This window comes from Curcuma longa, chromosome 14 (assembly GCF_044706935.1).
Source record: "Curcuma longa cultivar G26 ecotype Majalengka, Jawa Barat chromosome 14, ITB_CL_G26_1.1, whole genome shotgun sequence".
NCBI classification, from domain to species: domain Eukaryota; kingdom Viridiplantae; phylum Streptophyta; class Magnoliopsida; order Zingiberales; family Zingiberaceae; genus Curcuma; species Curcuma longa.
The window spans coordinates 6,536,405-6,554,802 of record NC_133874.1 but is presented as its reverse complement, the minus strand read 5'-3'; the positions used below and the strand labels follow the sequence as shown (position 1 = coordinate 6,554,802).

General features: G+C 36.4%; 2 protein-coding genes, 1 long non-coding RNA gene and 1 other non-coding gene across 4 annotated transcripts; 1 reads left to right on the top strand and 3 right to left on the bottom strand.

Moving 5' to 3' along the window:
* Positions 1–1,439: 1,439 nt before the first annotated feature.
* On the bottom strand, positions 1,440–5,241 carry LOC141845212 (NADH dehydrogenase [ubiquinone] iron-sulfur protein 4, mitochondrial). The gene is made up of 5 exons (XM_074733267.1): positions 4,996–5,241; positions 4,213–4,301; positions 3,612–3,741; positions 2,205–2,234; positions 1,440–1,691 (listed from the first exon to the last, which is right to left on the bottom strand). The coding sequence occupies exons 1-5, from the start codon at positions 5,161–5,163 to the stop codon at positions 1,632–1,634; spliced, it is 477 nt and encodes a 158-aa protein (XP_074589368.1). The 5' UTR covers positions 5,164–5,241; the 3' UTR covers positions 1,440–1,631.
* A 698-nt stretch (positions 5,242–5,939) lies between these two features.
* Positions 5,940–10,207, bottom strand: LOC141845221 (protein NPGR1). Its single transcript, XM_074733281.1, has 6 exons — positions 10,134–10,207; positions 9,735–10,032; positions 9,390–9,648; positions 6,909–8,122; positions 6,657–6,804; positions 5,940–6,361 (listed from the first exon to the last, which is right to left on the bottom strand). The coding sequence occupies exons 2-6, from the start codon at positions 9,936–9,938 to the stop codon at positions 6,051–6,053; spliced, it is 2,136 nt and encodes a 711-aa protein (XP_074589382.1). The 5' UTR covers positions 9,939–10,032; positions 10,134–10,207; the 3' UTR covers positions 5,940–6,050.
* Positions 10,208–13,118: 2,911 nt separating this feature from the next.
* On the top strand, positions 13,119–13,226 carry LOC141845695 (small nucleolar RNA Z279/snoR105/snoR108). Its single transcript, XR_012603272.1, has one exon. It is a non-coding gene; the product is annotated as a small nucleolar RNA Z279/snoR105/snoR108 (small nucleolar RNA).
* A 755-nt stretch (positions 13,227–13,981) lies between these two features.
* On the bottom strand, positions 13,982–15,153 carry LOC141845556 (uncharacterized). The gene is made up of 2 exons (XR_012603247.1): positions 14,329–15,153; positions 13,982–14,229 (listed from the first exon to the last, which is right to left on the bottom strand). It is a non-coding gene; the product is annotated as an uncharacterized LOC141845556 (long non-coding RNA).
* Positions 15,154–18,398: the final 3,245 nt, after the last annotated feature.

Genomic DNA, 18,398 nt, shown 5'->3' with positions numbered 1-18,398 from the left:
TTCAGGCAGTGATGATGAATGAAGAAATCATATTAATTGGGTGTTCTTCCAAAGTTGAACAATTCTCTGCCTGAATTTTTCTAACATCCCTTTTCATACACATTTTGAATAATAATCATGCTGTTAATTGTTCATCCTAGCACTCAAAAACTGCGTTAAACTGCACCACCAGGCAATTGAATCGAGCCAGCAAATTAAACCGGATCGCCAAATGCCAATGCTTCTGGACAATTTTGATATTCACAGGTATGGCAATAGTGATTATGTGTGGAGTCATCATTATGAATTATAAAACGCTAATTAAGGTAGTGCAGTTTTTGTTTTCATATGCATGCAAATGAGAGAGAGACCTTATAACAGGTTGAATCAAACACTGATACGGCAGAAAACAAACAGAAAATTGTTTCAGAATGACTTTTTAAAAATAATTTTCTAGCTTATCTATTTTTTTGGTTTAAAATTTGAGCTTATTCTGTTCTCCTTTATTAAACATCGTGGACGTTGAATGTCATGCACAGATTTTTTTGAGACTATTTTACAGACAATGTTAAATTTCCAGTAGTTCATCCTGACGAATCGGCATAGTTGTGGTAAGGAAAAATACTTTTGCTCATAACAACTACACTCGTCTCTAATTGCTTATGCGTTTTGCATAATAACTGGTCAAAGGAACTCAGTTCATCAAGGGTAAGACTACCTTAACTAGAACAGCGTTCTTTTTTTAAAGATTTTGTTACATTTAGGAGATATTAAATTGAAAGAATAAATCTATGAGACATAAAAAAAAGTGAAGGGAAGGAGAAAAAGAAAAATTATCCTGTTATTTCTTTAAACATATATAATTAATGAGGATGTATTAACAAGTGTTGGTTTTTTTTATTATAACTAGCTTAAGATACATATATTATAATTAAATTAAATTCATATAAGTCTATGACTAAACAAATCATCCGAAAATTAATTTGTTTTACCTTTAATATAAGACTACAAAGAATCCTTTGCTCGCTATCTCGATAGCGCCAATGACAAACAATTGCTCCAATTCTCCAAACGAGAAATTTTGATCGAAACTCGGTGAATACAGAGTTTTGCTCACTATTATCTACCAATATTGATCCAACCTCAAGGAGCCAATTGGATCAGTTGGAGCAAGAAAACAATAAAACGTATTCAATTGAAACCCCATGATCAAAGACAAATGAAAACTGAACTAACACATGAAGCAAAAAACATCAAAATGCACGTCAATGAATGATAATCATCAATAAAATTCTTATCACCCTACTAAATAGATAAAAACTTTCAAAATAAATAAATAAATTTATATTATCAAAGCTCAATAACAAACTTTCAAAAAAAAATTCAACTTGGCTCGATTTGTTCACAACCCTAATGAGAAATCATCTGCAGAGTCTGCACTATCAGAGCAAGACTAGCAGTGATAATAAAATCTGAGCTTTTCATTTCTTGTGGCGTAACACAAGCTTAAGATAACGTCAAAAAAGTTGATGCCAAATGCAAAAGGGTTTCGAGTTGTTATTTATTCTCAGGAACGACATCGATTTATATCATCATGCTCTGGATACAAATGGGGAAATCAGAAAGGATACATGTTGGACGATACGATTCACCTAGGCTTTCTCAGCTTTGGGTGGACCCTTCCACTTGAAATTGTCTGCATAGGCTTTGGGCTGCACAAGGACACAAAATCACAAGGAAAGATTTGAGAGATCATCTCAAACATGGAATTCAACTGCTCATCAAATTGTACACGAAAGTACATTTCATTTAACAACATTTGAAAGCATTCGTACCAATCTATGACAAAAATAAAACAATTCTAGTTTCCCTTTCCATTAACTAGTAGCACAGTAATATCCATGGCCAAATGATAAGAAAGTCAGGAAGAGAAAAGGCTAGCGAAATACTCTTATCTCAGGATCAGATGGACTTAAGGCAGCTAAGCCTATTTTAGGGAAGGGATATGTGAGGGAATCCAAATATGAGGATGAAAAGAAGGAAGTTAATTTTCCAACCGAATATGAATAACTAGAACGAGGCCCTATTATGCTAAAGCCGAGGGCTAGAGAAAACAATAGGACAATTGTGTGCTTTGAAACAATTTAGTCTAGCACGAATAGCCCAAATGTGCTCTAAAAAGAGAACAGCATGTAGGCACAAAACTTTAAAATAGGATAACAAACCTTTAAAAGAGGAGTGTGACGCTTTCTCACCTGTATAAAACACATGAAGAAATGTCAGATATTTAAATGGATTAATAACCCTACTAAAATCACTATAAATTGCAAAGATACATTCATATGTAAGAACATAAATAAATGAGCTCAACTCTATGAATTCTAATTTTTCAGAGTTACTTGAAGCAGAAAAAATCTGCTCAATTTATGTATCTGTTGTAATGGAGAACATTGTTTTGATACCTGTGAGTTCTCCAAACAATGAACTTTCCCAACCATAGCATTTCATAAACAACTAAAATAAGAACTCCAATGGTGCTAGAAAAAATCTAAAGCAACAGTCAACGAAAATCTTATACAATCCCAATGATCTTGGAGATTGTACAGATAAGGATGCACCAACAAGTTATGTCCTGATGATTAACAATGAATTCCACCAAACCTTTGAGGATCTCAATTAGCCAAAAATGCCAAATTTTCTTACCAGTCCAGACAAAATATGAATTGGTAAAAATCATCATTCAACAATAATGTGTCAGTTTCAACCGCACAACTATTGTTGTTCCCGGCAATACAATTAATTTCAATCATTAAAATCAATAATCCACAAAGCAAACACATTCACAACTGGTGATCCTTGAGAAGGTAAGATGGATGCAATTAGACTAGGGCTTTGTCAACAACTCAACGTACAGAGCATTATGCCAACTTTTCAGATCAGTGCAGACAAAATATGAATAGGTGAAAAATCAACCATTCGACAATAATGTGTCAGTTTCAACCACACAACTACTGTTGTTCCAGCCAATATAATTAATTTCAATCATCAAAGTCAATAATCCCATATGCAAACACATTCACAATGGGTAATCCTCAAGAAGGTAAAGCTAGATGCAGTTAGGCTAGGGCTTTGCCAACAACTCAACATACAGTGAATTATGGTATGTGAAGGATGAAACCACAGAATAAATGATGCTTATCACACTGATCTACAGGAAGCACACTTTCCTTCACATGAACTCAACTTATTAGGGAAATGACACACACAAGGATAAAAATAGTCACTGTTTATATCCATAACTGCAAGCCTGCTTGGCAACAATTGGAAATGAATGATTAGACTTCATGCATCAATTGGAAATGCAATGACCACAAGGAAACCATACTGGTATTACTAAGTTCCATTATACTTCAAGTAACTGGGTATCAAAGGTGTATCTAATACAAGAGTACTCTGCTGAGACAAACTTTCATTTCATGATTTGTTCAATATCGAACTGCATTGTGCAATAATGTTTCTACAATTTCATTTCATCACCATCATCAGGCCGTGTTCATCCTGACTATTTGAATTAACAAAAAAATGAAGAGTGACCATCTTTCAAAACATTAATGGAGAGTGAACAATCATACCACATAATCCCATCCATGTTTCACAGCAAATGCTTTTGCAGCCTCTTCGCTGTCAAAAGTTAATCCAGCTTCACCTACCATGGCATAGGGATCTCCAGTTGATGTCCAACCCATCAATGGGTTCTCCCATCTATAAATTATAAGATGTCAGCATTATGAAGCAACTAGACAAATAATTCTGGTCAATGGATTAGTCAATTGAATCGCCTTTGGAGATTGAAAAGAGGCATAAGAAAGGAGTTAAGAATGCAAATTTTAAAAGACCAAGAAATGGATTTTTTTAAGACATGTAATAAACATAACAAATTCTAATTTCACATCATAATAACTAACATATAAAGAACCAAAGTATGATTGTTTGAAAATAAAAAATTTGCAGGTTGAGAAACCAAAAACAATGTTATGTTAACTAATATTCCATGAGATAAGGTGTTTGTATTCATTTTCTAAACATGCCAACAGTAACTGGAGCAAGCTGGACACATATTTAGCATATGATGTTTAGAGAATTCTATATTCTCCAACTTTACATTCCAGCTAGGCTATTTAAATAGTGTCAATTAAATTCTAAATTGACAAATGTAGTAGACAATATTCATACTTTTGTGTTGATACAAAATTGATTTTCCATTTCCCGACTTTTCCAGAACCTTGTTGACTCGCAGTCCGAGCAGGCGAATATATTATGATCTGCAAAGGCATTTAATCAATTCTCCTCAAAAGGAAATAAAAAACGCAAAGGTTGAAGCATGAGAGAAGCTATAACATTTAAAATAGCCAATGATGAAATAAAAGGCTTCATGATATGCTAAAGCTGTTTTGAACAGACGACTATGTTAATAGCAGCTAAACTCTGGATGTTAATAATTTTCAAGATTCTCTTTGAGAAAATTCTCAAATACAGTGGGATAAAATTTTAGAATTCTAATGTAGAACCAGAAAGGCGTATAAGCAGGAGCATTCCAACCACATGTGAAAATAAAATAAAAATAATAAAAAAGTGCTTACAGACAATTAGGAAAAAGACTCTCAAATAATTAACCGATTAAAAAGCAAATGTTTGGCTTACTCCACAGAAATTATGTATTGTTTCTCTTTTACATTATTTAGGAGAAAATGCAAAAACTTCTGAGTACAACCATTCGCAATGTATCTAATTTAACACCACAAACCCTAACTTTAATAGACAATATTTGAGAATAATTCGCAAAAAACAGCAGAGGAGGAAAGCAATAGCAAACCTAATTAAGAAAGCAAGATTTTGACCACAATATTGCTAATCGGGCATTCACCTATCAACTCCACAAATTCCTCATCGAATAGCATATGGACCAAAAGATCTAAGGAAACAAAAGAGAGAAATAAGATCTAAGTTAAATCGTACTCGGCGACGGAGGTGCTCTTCTGGGATCCCGGACACGATTCCGATCTCGCCAGGCGCCAGCTCTACGAGGGCGTCGGATGCGAATGATCTCGTCTGAGAGAGGGAAGCAGAGCGCGCTAGGCCGAGGCGAACTAGGGATAGGGCGGGTTGCCTGAGAGACGCCGCCATGTCTGCCTTCGTAGCAGGATCGGAAGGTGACGAAGGGGGAAAAGGTGGGCGAGGGGATGAAGGCACTTCTTTTCGGCGATCTCGATTCCTCATGAACTCGCGACGGCTCTTCTATATGAATTGGGCCGCTCATCTTATTGGGCCATGAAATATGGGCCCAATGGGCGATAGGCTATGTTCTATGAATTGGGCCGATCATCTTATGGGCCATTGGAATTTGAGCCCAATATGAATATTATATTTCGCAATGCATAGCCTTTCCTATGAATAAACTCCTAAAAGCATAAATTATATTTATTTCATATTATAATTTTAACCAATAAAAAGAAATCATTAAATCTTTCGAGTATAAGTGAAATAGCTAGTTGATAGATGGTAGTTTAGAATTTCAAACACTAAATGTTGAATCATAATTGCATTCTTCTCCAAAAGGTGAAATCCACCACCCCAGCAGTCCCACACGGTCGGTCTCACGATCATATGTGAAAAGGTAAATCGAGAAACTATAATTGATCACGACGGATGAAAATCATAATGGCATTCACTTTAACAAAAGATGAAATTCGCCATCCCAACAGTCTCACACGATTGATCCCACGATCATCTGTAAAGAGGTAAATCTGCAGTTGACCACTATGGAGGACATTGTCTCAGCTTTATCTAAATTCGATCTTTGCCCACTTCAATAAGTTTGTCCCACACTAAGCAACTCAACCATGCCTCTGGAGCAATCATAATAACATTCACATTTCTAAACAAAAGAGAAAGAACCCAAACAAACTAGATGCAAATGTTTGTCGATTCAATCAGTCACAACTTCGACTACATTATATTTTCGAAATCCAGCCGAATACTTCACAGACACCAGACGGAAAGGAAAAAAAATCTTATACAAAGCTTTGCACAGGGGAAAATTGACTCAGCTCATAAGCAGCTTGAAAACAATCAGCAGCTTGATGCAGGGAGCCTTGAACCTTTGAGATGGACCCCAAATGCAACCATGCTTCATGGTTTGTAGGTTCTAGACGCAAGGCATTCATTAGTAAGCTTCTTGCGATCGCCAGCGACTTGTCTCCGCGCGACCTCAAAATTGCTGCTATCGAGACCATGCTAGGAACATAATCTGGTTCGATCGAGAGAGAAACCAAAAGGGCAATCAAGGCCTCTTCTTCCAATGATTGAGCTTGCAGCAATTTCCCTGCCAACATGGAAATAATAGTCTCAACAACAGGGAAGATACAAGTTGAAGTCTAACAGAATAATTTGTTCTGGTACTTTTTTGAAGATATGGTAGTCCTACTAGACGAACAGCTTAGCAACTTTTTCAACAATAGGAAAGACAAGAACTGTCGGAAGTATTTTGAACACGTTCCCTTATTTATGACCACTCTTGTAGGCCATAAATTTAAAATCAGCTAGGCCAATGACCAATAAAGCAGTTGAAAGTATCATAATAATCTTCTTATCATTTGGCTGCATATCAATATTGTTACCTTTAGAATGCCAACATTTTGGAGAGAGTGGAACGACGGAATTGGCTTTGTCTAAACAAACATGAGAATTATTCCATGACCCAAGTTTTGTATAAACTGATGATAATCCTGACCATGCTTCCATTTCTAGATCTTTTACTGCTTTGACCTGCAAAATGCAAAATAAGTGATGAACTAATAAAAAAGGATAAGAAAATCTAAACTAAGATATCAAGGACTACAATAATTTAGACAGTACCAAAAATACATTACCTCAGAAATCAAGTTCCATTTCTGAAAATTTTTCTTTGCTTCGATTATTGCTAGCAGATTTCTGTACGTCTCAATGGCATTCTTTGGCTGTCGTTGAGCAGTCTGGAGTAAAGCTTTTAAATGCAAGAATTCCAACTGATCCATTGTTCCACTCTCAAAGATAGCAAGATCAACTATTGCTTCAGCTTCCTTCAAGTTCTGTTCTGCTGATACTATAAGAGCTAAAAGCTTCCAGCCACTCACTGAGCATCCAGCAATCATATCAAGATATTTTGTTGCATTTTCTAATGCAACAGGAAGGTTGCGTTGCATTGCACTCTCCTTTGCAAGACTATGAATCACCTCAGGATCATTCTTTTCAACGCTCACAGCATGTTGAAGTTTCTTCAAAGATTCATTCTGTAATTGTTGCCTTTGGGAATTGGACACAGATATTCTAGCGCAATATCCATAACATATTCCAAGAAAGTGGCTGGCAATGCCAAGATAATGCTTTTGATTTTGGGAAATTTCAGTTGCCTTGATTGCATAGTTTGCCCCTTCCCATGCATGCAATGGATGTTTACTGCACAACTTAGCACCTAAAATGAGTGATGGAACATGGGGCTTCTGTTTTCTTTCCGAATGACACAGTGCCTTCCTTAGTACGTTTAATGCATCATCATCCAGACCAGCGGCATGACAACAAAGTGCAAGAACATACCATCTCTCAGATCGGTCATAGATACCAGGCAAAATCTGTTCCACATGACCAGCCAAAAGTTCAAATTGTCCAGTCAATGACAGGCCATACATGAGATGGTTCATGACCTCAGGATCCCAACTAATTTCCTGTAAGGCAACCTTTCTCATGAGTATCAGCAGCAAAAGAATTGCCTCCTCTATGTTAGATGCAGGGGCATTATTACCCCACATTTGTTGAATTTGTGGAGGCAGGCTAACTTCAGCACCACCATAGAGCAAAGCTACTGCTAGGTCTTTCTGTAAACTTGCCCACCTATTGATTTCTAGATTCCATGGCTTCATAAGTACTCGTCGATATGCAGCAATTGCTTCCTCTAGAAAGCCTGCCTGCATCCAGAGCTTGGGAAACAATTCTAGAGCTTTGTAAACCATCTCTTTCAACTTGCTATCATCTCCAATTCCCACAGGTATGCCATGAGGCCAAGAAGATTCAATAATGTCAAGAATGGTTTTACAGTCAAGTGCAGCATCTGCCATGGAAAGTATTATAACCAAGGGATGAAAAAAAACATCCAAAACATACTCCCAAAAATAGCAGCACTTTCACCTTGGAATTTTTTTACCGCAAAATGTTTTCTAAGTAATTCCAATATCCAATTATTCATAGTTTGCTATCTCTTTTTCAGGAAAATATTTAATAATCAAGAAAAAATAAACAACTAAATTTGATACATCTTATAACGAGTTTTCATCAATATTACTGTGTATTAGGAGTTCAAAAGCACAAAAAGGCATTGGAGGAAGCACAAGGTGGAAGGAAGACTAATCATTCCAATCTAGACTTGTGAGTTTTGATTTTGGATTTTTGAAATAGAATTCAATCTTAGTGGATAAACATCATTTTCAGAAAATCATCATCAAGCTGTGTTATTTCCAAATCCCAACATCATTTTCAAAATTGAATATTGTTAATGAAGCTTAATATCAGATGCCAATCCAATTATATAGAAGAAAATTGACAGAGTAACTACTGCATATTGATCAATTTCAAAGCAAAATGGAAATCATCATCATTAGTACATTAATCATATTCTATGTTAATCTCTATACAAGGCTATATCGCAAATAAATTAACTAATAAGAAATTAGTAGATGTATTAGGCATTAAACATATCCTTTGTGTCTAGTAAGCTTACAATACACGAGTTAGCAAAGTCACAACAATACATGATAATGAAGGTGAGCAAAATAGTTGTGGCGTCCAAGGAACCATTCTAGTTGTGTTCCCAATAATAGTCCTTCCATGCAGGATAATCATGAAAAGCTAGGTTTGTCATGGAATCCTTATGAGAGATCAAATTGTTGTTTTATGTCAGATTACAATTTATCCTAGCTTCCTAAATAAACGAATATATTTTCAGAGGGTATTTTGACAAAACACTAAGTGCATGTTTTTTCAGAAACAATTGAATTTTAACATCTGTTATGTATGTACTAACCTTAGATGTTAAACTCTTAAAATCAAATAAGCTTTACCAAATTCTCTTTAACATTTCTCAACTATGTCACTAAAATTTGTTCTTCCAGTACAAGTTTATACACAAAAGTCTAAGCTACTCCAATTCTGCCAAAGAAACTAACTTAAAGTTTAGACAAAAAAGAACTCCCAAGCAATATTAAGATATCATTTATCAAACATTAAGATAGCTAATTAAACTTCCAGAATAAAGAACACAAAAGGAGTAAGTAATTGAGGAGTTCTATTTGATGAGTTGTTGTGGTACAATAAAAAATCACCTTTAAATCGACTGAGCCCCTCAAAAGATTTGGACTTGAGCAGCATCGCTTCTATGAGCAGGCTAACTGAGTGCATCGACATGACATTACCCATCACGCAATCTCCTCTTCGCCGAGCCTGCCGTGGTCGAGTCCTCTCCGAGATGGCCCTAACGATCTTCGGCCGCAAACCCTGGACATCGATCCCTTGGAAGACCTGCAGCGCAGCATCGAAATTTCCCCTCTGATACTCCAATCTCCCAAGCAACGCCCGCGCTTCCTGAAACACAGGCAAACCCTAGATCAAATCCGAACATTGCAAGCCAAAACAATGCCACACTTGTGAAGTCACAGATAAGTGCCGACCTCGTAGTTCAAGGAGAGGGTCTCCCTGAGGGTGGACTCGACAACATCGTCGACCTGGCTATCATCGAGCTTGGAGTCAAAGTCGCCACCTGTTCTCGAGGAGCGGCCGGCGGCGGAGTAGTCCCTCGTCGCAAGCGACTCCTGCGGCGACGGCACCCGCTCCTCCTCGAACCGAGACTGCTCGCCGGAGCAGGCGCAGAGCATGGTGTCGCCGACTTGCCTCCCCGGCCGCAATGCAGCTCAAAAAAATCGCTCGCTTCCGGCCTCCAACAGCTCAAATCTATGGATAATCGACAGGCTGCCAAAACATCCAACACCTCATCGATATAAAGAGGAAGAGGAAGAACAAGAACACGAAGAAGGATCGGAAAAGCGAGATCGAGTAGAGAAACTGCCTACTTCGGCGATCGTCCAGTAAGATCTTGTCTGCTTCACCAATGCCATCAGAGCCTCCTCGCACACCCACAGCGCAGTGTGGCCAAATGCTTTGTTACTTTTATTTTAAAAAATTAAGAAAAAAAAAACAAATTAATAGCAGATATTTGATGGTTCGCAAGTCAAAGCTGGGATTTTCCGTATTTACCATCTTGCCCTCGAGTAGTTATTAGTAAAAATTGTCATTCAAAAATAACTCAGATTTTACGGAATTAATTTTAAAAATAAATAACCTTTCTCCACATCTGCGAGGTTCACTAATCCACTTAATAAATATCAAATCATATCAAAATTATAATGATCCATTTGATTTTTTTTCTAAATGTAATAAAGATTAAGTTAATTGAATAGAATCTTTTTTTAAAATACCTTTTATTATAATAAAATAATTTTATATTAAATATTTTATCTAGCTTATCTGACTTATCTCATGCTCTTCTCCGTCTCCCTAATCCTCCGACCGGCCTGAACCAAATTAATGAAGCAAGCAAACCAAAACGGTTCTGGTCAATTCGTGGTTTAGACAAGTTAGGCCATTTAAATTGCTGGAGCTTTGCTTTTTTTTTTTTTTTTTTTTTTGACTCCCAGTGGCTCTAGGTATATGACTGTTAATTTAAATTAGATTTGTTGGATTAGTCTGTCCTATCAAATAATTTAAATAGATTAAATTAAAATTTTATTAATTTATTTTAAAATGAGATCAGGTGGATCGATCTATCCAGAGCGCAATCCGTGTCGATCAATTTGTGACAGACTTAGATTGACTTACAGATTAAAAAAATTTATTTATATTTTTAAAATTTAAAATTAAAATAAAAAATTCAATGTAATAATAGATTTGACTAATTTAAATCACAATCTAAAATTAAAAATTTTAATATAACTCATTTAAATTGTAATTTAAATTTTAATATTTTAATATTTTTTATTTTTTTAATAGATCCGTAGATTAGTCTGTCTAATCTATAATTCATTTTGAGTTGGATTGAATTTGATTAAAAATTTTTCAACTCATTAAGTTGATGAATCAATCTGTCCTCTTCTGTAAAAAGATAGAATCCGCCACTCAAACGGTTCTACACGGTCGGTCTCACGACTATCTATGAGGAGATAAATCAAGAAACTATAGTTGATCATGACGGAGAAGATTATTGCTCGATTTTGTTAAGATTAAAATTTTTATTTTTTTTTATAACTCTGTTCTATTGTAACTAACTCCAATTGCTAACTCCAATTGCTCTATTAAAGCGTAGCTGAGTTGATATGTCCTGTTCCATCATATAATGGATTCTGATGGATTGATATGTTTTCATCGTGGGATTGACTCGTTTAGCTGCTTTATTAGAGCCGTAGCCTTTGGGGGTAAACGTGTGATAGGAATAGGATAGTGGGTCTGTGGTCTTGGACTTTGGATTCCCTTTCCCCTTGGTCACTTTTGGAGGAAAGCAAGCCGAAGCCGTGGGGATGGTGGTCGCTTCCCCATCTACTGCATTGATTGGGTGAGGCTGTGTGAGAGCAAAAAGAAAGGGAATGGAATTCCAGTAAGGAATTGATTATGGATCTGAGGCAGTGTGTACGTGATGAGACATGTGGCGTTTCCAGGCCCGGGGCAGGGCCAGGACAGTCCTGTCCCTGTCTGGGTCCTGCTGCGCGGGACTGATTATGTTTAATTTTATTATTAATAAATCATAATGATACTAGATAAATATTTTAATATATATATATATTTTTTACAATTCAATCAAAATAAATAAGAAGAAATTAAAATAAAAAAATATAATTACTATCTCATTTGTTTAATTTTTACAATCTAAAACGATCGATCTAATTTTCTGAAAATTTTTCACCAATCCAAAAAGGTAAATCATGAAAATGCAAAATCATCGCCGTTCCTATAAGTCATCGTACTCTATAAGATAAACTCGTGAAGCCCACGGTTGCTCAATCTAAGTTTTCTACTGAATTCAATGCCAATCATGTCCTCATAGAGGATCAAACTGCAGCACTATGAAAATGCCTGTAACTTGTCTTAACCACTGCACCAAACCCGTAGGGGCCTTTTACTTGTTAGACACTATAAAAGTGGAGCCTAATTTGTTCGTCCCTTCTTGTAGCTTGCAAACTCGTTGAGCTTTGCTTGTTGCACCTTAAACCCATTAGATCCTTCTTGTAGCTTCGTCAAGCTTCATCTGTCGCTCTTAGCAGCTTTGCCTACCTCTTCTCGTAGCTTTCGACAGCATCAATCCAACAAATCGAGCAGTGGACTTAAGAGGGTGGCCAAGGGAGCACACTATAGCTCAATTCACAAATAGATCGTTATTGTATCTTTTAAATAATAATTCTCTTTTAGTAAATGGAAGATAAAATCTCAATTCCATCTAGGTAACTCTGAAACAAACCGATCACATGACGTTTACTGCTAGTCATGCTTCCAGCGTCACGTCTACTTCATTTATATAGGCTGCAGTTCTGCTCATTTGCTTTCTTCTGCCGATGTGGGACTAAAATTGTGTACCCATGCAACCACAACTGAGAAGAAGACGATCGCTGGCAGTGGCACTGGTACATGGCCACAGAACAATTATCAATAACATGGTTGATAAGTGAACCGTTACAAGCAGCAATTAATAATTAAATTCTGACAGTTTAGCATTTCTTTAGCCACGAGCTTGCACAGCAATGAAAAGACAATAAAGCAATTAAGAAGCAAATTATGGTCCAATGAGTTCATGACTGACAGTTGGCTGAGATCCAATCTGGCGAGGCTAAGAGTGCTCTAGGGTGGAAGGCAAGCGGGAGAGGCGACGTTGTTGCCACAGTGGAAGAGAGGCGGGAGGTGCGTGCGCAATTCTAGTCCCACATCGTCGAGAGAAACCAAACGAGCAGAGCTGCGTCGTACATAAGCGTAGTAGAGTCAAGCAACAGCGCATGATCCTTCAGGCAGTAAATGGGACGTGATGAGTGGTAATTTACTCGCGCAGTTCGCATGCGTGTTGAGCGCCCGCCCCAAGCCTGTTACGACAACTGGGCTGCTCTAAGTTTTACCCTTCTGATCCCTATTTTAACTTTATTTTATAATAAATTATAAGTTTTCCTTTTATATATTTTTTTAAGTGTCTCTTTATATGCAATATTTGCATTTTTTTTCGAGTCTCTTTGAAAGATCTTTTTTTTCGTTATTATTATCAATAAAATAAAAATGGCCAAAGAATTACTTCGACCCCAAATCCCTATGCCAGCGGCTGGCAATTGTTATCATTGCTCACGTGGTTTGGGTGCAGAACAAGATCAAACAAGTATAATTTCCCATCCGCGTTAGTTAAATTAAACATACTTTAACTTAATTTTTGGAATGCCAAACAAATCGATTCCAACTACTAGTGCCTATGCTGATTAGCTATTCTCACGCTTTACCAGAAACGATGATTTAACGATTGCCTGCGCAATCATTGGGGCTAACAAAGCCAACAAACTACATGAGCTGATAAAAACGATTATATGAGAATAGACAGATTGAAAATAACTCCGTGATCAATTTCACAGTTAGTGAAAGACCTCTCATGGAGTTTTTCTCTTTCGTGCACAATCTTAACATTCTGCAACTGGCAAAAAAATTAAAAATTAAAAAAAATTGACATGCTCGTGAACAATAGCAGACATTCACGTAGGCACTTCAACGAGATTATTCTCAGCAGAAAATGTACATTATGAACAAACTAAAATTTGCCTTGACATCTGAAGTTTGTCCAAGTCGGAGAAGCTTCAACAAGATGTAACGAGACAAACCCAGTTGCAGTTGAAATAAATCGGCATGAAAATAGTAGGTAGCGTTAGATAGCACCTAACCGTCCACAAAGGGAAATCATGGAAAACCACAAAACAGCCAATAAAACCAAAGAAAACAATTCAGCACTCAAAGCTGTGAAGGGCTAAGATAAATACTCAGTTTTTGGATCTTGAATGTTTGATGAGCCAATCAATGACAGAGTCAATATTGGTTGAGTTCTTGCATGAGATCATGTAGCAACAAACTTCCCTGTCTGTGATAGATTTGAGCCCCCTGCGATGCAATCAATGGTTAGAATGACCGTGGCAAAAACAACATAAGAGCTGAAATCGACAGATTATTTGACAGGTAGAGGAGTTTGGGATGTTTTACATGGCATCTGTTAAACTCTGCTTTGTTAGAGCTTCTGGTTTATCAATTTTATTTCCGAGGACCAATAGAGGGATCCCAGTCAGTGATGGCTTGCTTAAAAGATCATGAAGTTCACCTTTTGAAATAGACAAATTATCCCGGTCCGCTGCATCAACAACATACCTGCAAGAAAAGATGGAATTCCATCAAAGATAGGATCTTGTAATCATGCAACTTGAACATCAGAAAGTGGTAATAATAAAAGACAGTAGTTCCACATTACAGATATGTAGCTCTTACAATGTCACAGTTACTGGACAAATATATAGTTGGAGGATGGTGTTTTATTGTATACACATAGAACAAAATTCTCTAATCGTCAAATTACTTGCGTTCTCAAACCTGAATTGCAGGCATTTATTTCATAAAATCTATTAGTTTGGAAGGGAAAACCCCAGATAAGGTTCCTATTATCAAAAACATCTAGCAAACTATTGAGGCCATAACAAATTAAAATGCCAAAAATGTTCCCCCGTTTTAAGTAAACCATGTTGTGCGTGATCTTTTTACAACAATGTTTTGGTCAAAACATTGTTCATGTACAATATGTTTTTATCAAAGTACTGATCTGAGGATGAAATTGGAATTGTATTTTCATGAGACCCTTTTAGGGAGTTATAAGAAAAAGGATCCTACTTTGAGTTTTTATAAAGAACAGCTGATTTATTTTAACCTTTTCCATTTTGTAATTTGGATGCATAAAATAGTAATGGCATCATTAAACAAAACATTGAAGTTCAGGAAGAGAAATTAAGGATGTCTTCTATGTCAACATGTCTGAAATTGTTAAATGGCATAGAATAACAATGCCAATTTGCAGTTTGTTCTTTTTTATTTCATGGGAGGGTGGGGCATTAAATTAATGAGTCATACCATGAAACTTTGAGAAAAAGTAATAGAAAAACGATTAAGGAAAGAGACTATGGTCACCGAAAATCAATTTGGGTTTATGCCTGGTAGGTCGACAATAGAAGCTATACATCTTCTCAGGCAACTAATTGAAAAGTATCGGGAGCAAAAGCAAGATCTACATATGGTATTTGTTGATTTAGAAAAAGCTTATGATAGAGTTCCAAGGGAAATTATATGGAGAATTCTAGAAAAGAGAGGTGTTAGTGTAGTATATATTGACCTAATTAAGGATATGTATGAGGAAGTAACGACTAGAGTGAAGACTTCAGGCGGATTGACTGAAGCATTTCCAATAAAAATAGGGTTGCATCAAGGGTCAGCTCTAAGTCCTTATCTTTTTACACTAATCCTAGATGAACTTACTGGACACATTCAAGATACCGTACCGTGGTGCATGTTATTTGCAGATGATATTGTATTGGTAGATGAGACACGTGAGGGAGTAAATGCTAAATTAGAATCTTGGCGAGAAACACTAGAAGAGAAAGGTTTTAGGCTTAGTAGAGTAAAGACAGAATATATGGAATTTAAATTTAGCAATATTGAACGTAACGAGACAAGTATTAAAATAGGAGATGATGAGTTGTCTGGAACTGAGAGTTTTAAATATTTAGGATCATTTTTGCAAGCTGATGGAGGGATAGAGAGAGATGTCTTACATAGAATACAAACAGGATGGTTGAAGTGGAGGAGGGCATCAGGTGTTTTATGTGATCGTAAAGTGCCTCTAAAACTTAAAGGAAAGTTCTATAAAACGGCAGTTAGACCTGCTATGTTATATGGCGCTGAATGTTGGGCTATGACTCGAGCACATGAGCAAAAGATAAGAGTTGCGGAGATGAGGATGTTAAGATGGATGTGTGGACATACGAAGATAGACAGAATAAGAAATGAAAGCATTAGAGAGAAAGTTGGAGTTGCATCTATTGAGGAAAAACTCCGTGAGACACGTTTAAGGTGGTACGGACATGTACTTAGACGACCGACAAATGCTCCAGTTAGGCGGTGTGAAACTATGACAAATACGCACATCAAACGAGAACGAGGTAGACCAAAAAAGACGTGGTTAGCAACAATAAAACAAGATAAAATTTATTTAAATTTAGATGATGATATAATAGGAGATAGAGCTCAATGGCGTAGAAGGATCCATATAGCCGACCCCACTTAGTGGGATAAGGCTTGGTTGTTGTTGTTGTTGTTGTTGTGGGAGGGTGGGGTATCTGAGGAATCAATACTATAGATTCAAGTGATGGGATATGAAAGCGAACCCAAATTGCAATACCTATTTGATTTGAGCTTTTATGTAAATGTAAGTGAATACCATACAAGAGGAACGGCATTTTATATCATTCCAATTCCAACGTTGTTTAATGCAATTGCCTTCTCTTTGAGGCTGCCAAACATCACCTAAAGTTACAGCTACATACATTAGCTAGCAATATATTTAAACCTGGGATTGAGTCCTTGGCCAATTTGGATATGCTTTTGGATTGAACATAGTAACTGCATCAATCCAGATAACATGGTCAGACATTTTAAAAAACCACGTGGCACAATTAAGGTAACTTGGCCAGCTCCCAGACAGTCTAACATAAACAACAAAAACTCCAGTTCTTAACTTTTGAACTGGACTACTGTTCCAACCTATATTATGCAAAGCAATAAACCATTAAATTCAGTGTCATACAGAGAGAAGGTTGTTTTGACCCCCAGATTGTTGACGATGGCAAATCAAAGCAGCTTAGGTTGCCCTAAACTGTAGAAAATTGATAGGCTGATGCATGTCTAGGTTAAGAATCATGGCCTCATCTTCCAACTAAGTTGACGAAATTGGGACAATGCCAGCATATTGACAACTATCAAATTTCTGATGGATCATAAGAGCAATGCGTCATGATAAGCTAATCCATCAGAAAAATTTAGCTTATTTATGGGTTATTATTTATTATATTCACTTTTCAATGTAAAATACTTCCATAAGCACACACACACATGCGTAGGATGCCCACAATTAGTCACCTGAGGACTATGAGGTGGTGCACCACTCTCCAGAGATCGGCGTGTAGCATCCTCGACATAATATCAATTCTGTGTTCTCAAGCATTGCTCTAATTCTTTATATATTACGAATGTAGTGCGAGAGAGCTTGATAGACTGCTGACCTAAAAGGGGTTAAGAATCACCAAGTGAAATAAAGCTATTCTAACTCCTAAGACCAATCAGATCAGGAATAACATTAAAAAAGTAATGCACCATGGTAGGCTTTACTAGTGGCATTTACATTTAGGTTCACCAGCTCACTACAATTAGGATTATCAACATTGTAAACTAATGTAGGGAAATTAACATTGGATAACTAAAAGCTATGGCAACTGCACCATAGGACATGAGTCCACTAATTAATTCCGCAACAGCCTCATAAAGATTGGGCTCACTCTTTTGTAACACAAAATAAACCAGAAATGTCAGATACTAAGACAAGCATAGAATCTTGTAAAAATCTTATAGGGCGGAAACCTACAGAATACAGACAATTAAGTAAACTAGCATGGTAATGTCGTATATCATAACATGTATGATTCATGAATATAAAGGAAATATATTATAGAATTTTCAAATACACTCATGAAAAACGTGAATTTGTGGAACTATAAGAAAATTTTTGAATTTTATAGGAGAATCATTTCTTCACACAATGCCATTAGTATGCATATCCATCTTAAGATGCTTGTAACTAAATTTCAAGAGACTACTAAGTGGAAGTTCAAAAAAAAATTATGACATTTTTGTTTGTCTTTGAATCAGACATTTCAGAATGTTTCTATGATCTTGCTTACCACTAAAAGCTTGGTTGCAATAAATTATAGGAATAATATGTGCAAACTTACCATACCTGAATTAAGTAAAAAAGAAAGCATAAAGTCAGCACTTCAAGCTTCTCAAACGTTTGCAAGCTCATACTTTATCAATATAGCTCAGCCATCCAAAAACATGGTTTTTAACAGGGATGATCCTAAAAATGGTTATGTAATAATTTAGATTTTTTTCCTTATTAAACATAAATCCCATGCAGTCAATTAAATATAATTGTCTTATTTGGCAATATACTCATGTTG